At 45.7% G+C, this 4549-nt stretch overlaps 1 protein-coding gene across 2 annotated transcripts in view; it reads left to right on the top strand.

Moving 5' to 3' along the window:
* The first annotated feature begins 233 nt into the window (after positions 1-233).
* The window catches only part of MORN3 (MORN repeat containing 3), an 11422-nt gene continuing 7106 nt past the window's right edge, over positions 234-4549 (top strand). Inside the window, exons 1-2 of one of the 2 annotated variants that reach the window (XR_012487647.1) lie at positions 234-634; positions 4455-4549. The exon at positions 4455-4549 is cut by the window's right edge and continues 60 nt beyond it. Coding sequence is in view for 1 of the 2 variants with exons in the window: in XM_074298012.1 (XP_074154113.1) it covers positions 490-634; positions 4455-4549 (240 nt within the window). In the remaining variant the exon portion in view is untranslated. The remainder of the gene's footprint in view (positions 635-4454) is intronic. The other variant, XM_074298012.1, reaches the window with a different exon arrangement.

Below are 4549 nucleotides of genomic sequence, written 5' to 3'. Positions count from 1 at the left end.
TGGCCCTGCTCTCCCACACCATGTCCACCCCTAATTTAATTCTTCTTCCCTTTGTGTCCCCTTCCTCTACAGCTAATCTCTCCCAGCTTCTGTGGGCGGCTCCCAGGGTCTGAGGGTTTGCTGTAGGACACCAAATAAGGTCTGGAGTCACAAGGTTCAGGTGCCATGACGACCCCCAGTGTGGGCCCCCCCCCCGCCCTGGCTTGCCCATTGTGTCATCATTACTCCCTGGGAAGGGATTGGGGGGTCAGGGTGAGCCCAAAGTCAGTTAAGCAGAAGGTACCAGCGGGCAGCACATCGCCCCCGGGGACTGAAAACATCTTGAAATGACACCTTGGAGTTGTCTGACAAAATTGACATCTAGGAAAAGTCCCCGGACCCATAGAACCCTGAGGCCCTGCACACACTGAATCTGAGTTCAGACAAGGTCCCTCCTTCTCTAATGCTCCCGCTCCTTCTTCCAGGTCCTCCACTGAGGCTCCGAACACCATGCCTATCACAAAGATTCCCAAGACGACCCAGCCCTTATGGATGGAATGGGATCGGAAGGCCCAGAAAAGTGGCCTGAGACACGCAGTCTATGCTGTCAACGGTGACTGCTATGTTGGGGAGTGGCAAGACAACAAGAAACACGGTAAGGGTTGTTCTGAGGATTTTGTAAGGCGAGGGGCCCAAGTGCAATGGGACTGTCGGACTCTGGAGGTACCCCAGAAAGGCCGGATTGGGGCCAGGGACATGCCCTTTAAGGCCCTGGGGGAAGTCTGGCTGCGGGGTCCCTTTCACTCTCAGACCCTATTGCTCTGATGGCCAAGAGGAAGGGTAATAGCACAGTGGGCAGATGTGGCTCCAGAAGTCAGCCTTTTTTTAGACGGCCTCAGTTTCTATTGTACAATGAACAGTTAAATTAACCTTTAAAACCCCAAAATTTCAAATCTATGGCTTTCAGAATCAAAAGGGGCCTTTGAGGTCATCTAACCAACCCAACCTCAGGTTACCTGATCCAACTCCCTAATTTTTCTGGTAAGGAAATGAAGGCTCACAGAACTTAAACTAAACTGTGTGAACCCTGGACGAGTCATTAAACCCAAATTGCCTGGAAAACAAGTTAACCAACCTGAGATCCCACGGTTAAGAAGTGGAAAAGGTAGAATTTGAACCCAGATTCTCTGGCCATAAATCCAGCTCCTTTTCTGGAGTACCATGCTAGAATGGTATTCAAGTCCTTTTGATGTATGGTACTAAAAATTCCCTCTTCCCATTCCACTGATGAGAGAAACTAAGACCCAGCTAGATAGTTATAGAATATAAAATGCCCTTACTCAACGTTGACCCTTTGAGTAGAAAGGAGTCAAGGGAGAGGGGATGGTCTTTTCTTCCCCAGAAAAACAGGGCAGAGGAGCCTCTCTGAGGACCTAAGTGGTTCGGGCTTCACAGATTAGGCCCTTGTTCCTCATGCTTGGGAAAACAGGAATATTCTGGGCAGGTAGTCAAAAAGTCTGACCTGAGGCTTTTGACTTTTAACCTCTGCTTCTTGAGCTATCTGTTTGTCCTTGGACAAATTATTTAACCATGGTAGGCTTCAGGTCTAAGATCCTTTCCAGCTCCGATTCCTATGATCCTTTGGTCATTTCTAAAATTCCTTTCAGAGCTAAATCTATAAATATTTTCGGGCACATGTGACCAAAACCTGGATTTTATCTTGATCCCTTTGTATGGGGAAAAAATTGCCTCAAGGCCATAGGTCATTTGCCTTACTGGAGAGCATGCTAGTGAGTACCAGAAGAACCAGGGGAAAGTGTGGCTGACAGCATACTCTCACTGGAAGGTAAATAAAAGTCAGTTATATGCCAGCCCATTGGATCAATGTATAAACAACAGGCTGAGTCCACCTTAATAATAAAAGCTCTGCACTGAGCCTCCCAGGACAGACATCCAAAATAAGGGGTCTTTAATTTAACAAGAAACACAAGTCACATGTAGGGAAAAGAGCAATTGAGCAATAAGCATTTATTAAGTGCCTCTTAAATTGAGCAATAAGCATTTATTAAGTGCTTCTTGTATGCCAGGTACTGTGCTAAAGATCTACAAAAGGACAAATCACATAGTCCAATTCCTGACCACTTTTAAAGGCAGAAATTGTAGGTGCTGAAGATATGAGGACTCAAATAGTTATCTCCTTCCTTGATGGTAGTGGAAAGAGTGCTAGATTAACCCCTCTGGATATGTTTCCCATGAGGGTATTGGACCAGAATGGTTTTTGAGGTCCTGTCCGGATCTCCATCTATGATCCCCGTGATGGCTTCCCAATTTATTCACTCATTTGTTCAGATTTTTAACTATTGACCAATGACACATAGAGCCACTTATCCTGAGCATCACATAATCAGAAAGCATCTCAGTGACCATGGAGTCTGACATGACTGAGATTCTCTTCTATAGCATCTCTACCGAATGGACACATCCATCCTTCAGCTGACCATTAGGTTTAACTGGAAAACACTCGAGTCTAACGTCATTTTTTACAAATGTGAAAACTAAGGGTGCAGGTGGATTGTAACTTTGCTAGGATTGGAGGCAGATCTGAACCCAGGACCTTGGACTCCTGAACCAGTCCTCAGCTTTCTCCCAGCTGCCTTCCAACGAGCCAGTGATCTGCATGTCCACATTTTCCCTCTCTGGTGGTTGCTCCAGTTCTGCATTCTGGGGCCAAGCAGAAGGAGCTGTAATCCCTCTTCACTTCCCAATGTCCTCAGTCCCTCACTACCTCTGATTTCCTTTGAAGCTCAGCTCAAGCCAAACACCATCTCTCCCCTCCCTTTTCTGATCTCTTCCCAGCTGCCAGTGCCCGATCCCAAGTATCACCTTGGATTTACATGTACATGTTGTCTACCCCCCGCTGGAAGCTCTTGTGTCCCCAGCACCAAACACCTGCTTGCACACACCTAATAAGTGTCTGTCGATTAATTTTATACTTGTTGGCAAACCAAGTCCCTTATACACCCATATCAACTAGTGTATAGGCCCCCAACCAACCAAGTTTGATTCCTTACCAAGTCAGTTATCTAATTTATGTGATTCCCAGAGATTTCCCGCAGGGAAAGGAGGTAGATTACTACCTGTGTGATCTTTGTAAGACATCTCACTTCCCTGGCCCTCAGTTTCCTCACTTGGGAAAGAGGAAGTTGAGATCCCCTCCAGCTCTAGCTTGATGGTCCCATAAATGAGCCTAGGAAGAAGCATGTTGCCTTAAAACAACTCCTTCTGAGGGGAAAATTCGGAACAGAAGTGAGTACAAGGGATAATGTTGTAAAAAATTACCCATGCATATGTACTATCAAAAATAATAATTATAAAATTAATAAAAATTAAAAACAAACAAAGAAACAAACAAAAACTTCCTCCCAAGCCAGATGAGTGTGAGATTTAAGGATCTTTACGCTAGGCTTCCCAGTGACTTAGGGACCAAGTCATAATTAGCCATCAACAAACATTTATTCACATGCTTTATTTACACTGTACTAGATGCAAAAACACTGATGAAGCCCTCAAGTAACTGACATTCTCTCAAGGGAGATATGCCCTTAGGTGAACCAATATAGAATATAAAAAATAAGGGCAGTTGGTGATGCTGGACCGGGAGGAAGACTTGGGTTCAAATTGGCCATATGATCTTGGACAAGTCACTTAACTTCTTAATTAAATGGGAAGGAATAGACATAAGGGAACTCAGTCCCCTTATTTGTGAAATGGAGATCATAATAGCACTTATCCGGCAAGATGATGGTGATGATTTATTTTTAAAGTGCTTTGTAAATCCTAACACATTAAATAATATGAGTTTATAACTGACAAGGTAGTTTTGGGAGACAGGGCACTAGCAGCGCCTGGAGGTGGGGAAGGAATCATAAAGGCCTTCCTCTGGGAGGTGATGCTTGAGTTGGGTCTCAGAGCAGGCTGGGGGTTCTAGGAGATAAGGGGTCAGGAAGGAGGGCATCCCAAGAATGGAGGCCAGCCCGTACCAAGCCATGGGAGATACTGGAATGTAGTGGGTGAAGGTTTCGCTGGGCTCTTGGGTACAGGAGGGAAGGAATAATGTATACTGAGGGAGCCGTGGAGAGTTCTGTGAGTTAATGGGAGTGACATGGTTAGGTCTGACCAACTTCAGACATCCTGAGTCCCTAGTTACTCTTCCCTAGAGACTATCTCCAAGAGAATAAACCAGTTGGGCATCTCAGGAGAATGACAAGGAATGGGAATGCTGGCCCAGGAAGTGGAGGTTGCTGTTGAAGTTTGTCTCAGAAGTGGGAAAGGGGTTCAGAAAAGTGCTGGGTAAGAAAATCACAATGGGAGCTCAGATGGGAAAACCTTTCTGGGGACAGAGAACCCCGTCTGGAGGAAGACAACTCCCTCCCGGCAAGGCGATCTGAGCCGTGTCTGCTGTCTCTTCCCATCAGGAAAAGGAATCCAGAAATGGAAAAAAAATGGAGCTATTTACCATGGAGATTGGAAGTATGGGAAGAGAGATGGTTATGGGATCCTCAGCCTTCCT

This window comes from Sminthopsis crassicaudata, chromosome 1, assembly GCF_048593235.1.
Source record: "Sminthopsis crassicaudata isolate SCR6 chromosome 1, ASM4859323v1, whole genome shotgun sequence".
Lineage (NCBI taxonomy): Eukaryota > Metazoa > Chordata > Mammalia > Dasyuromorphia > Dasyuridae > Sminthopsis > Sminthopsis crassicaudata.
Note: the sequence above shows the minus strand (reverse complement) of the source record. Positions and strands in the feature narration are given on the sequence as shown.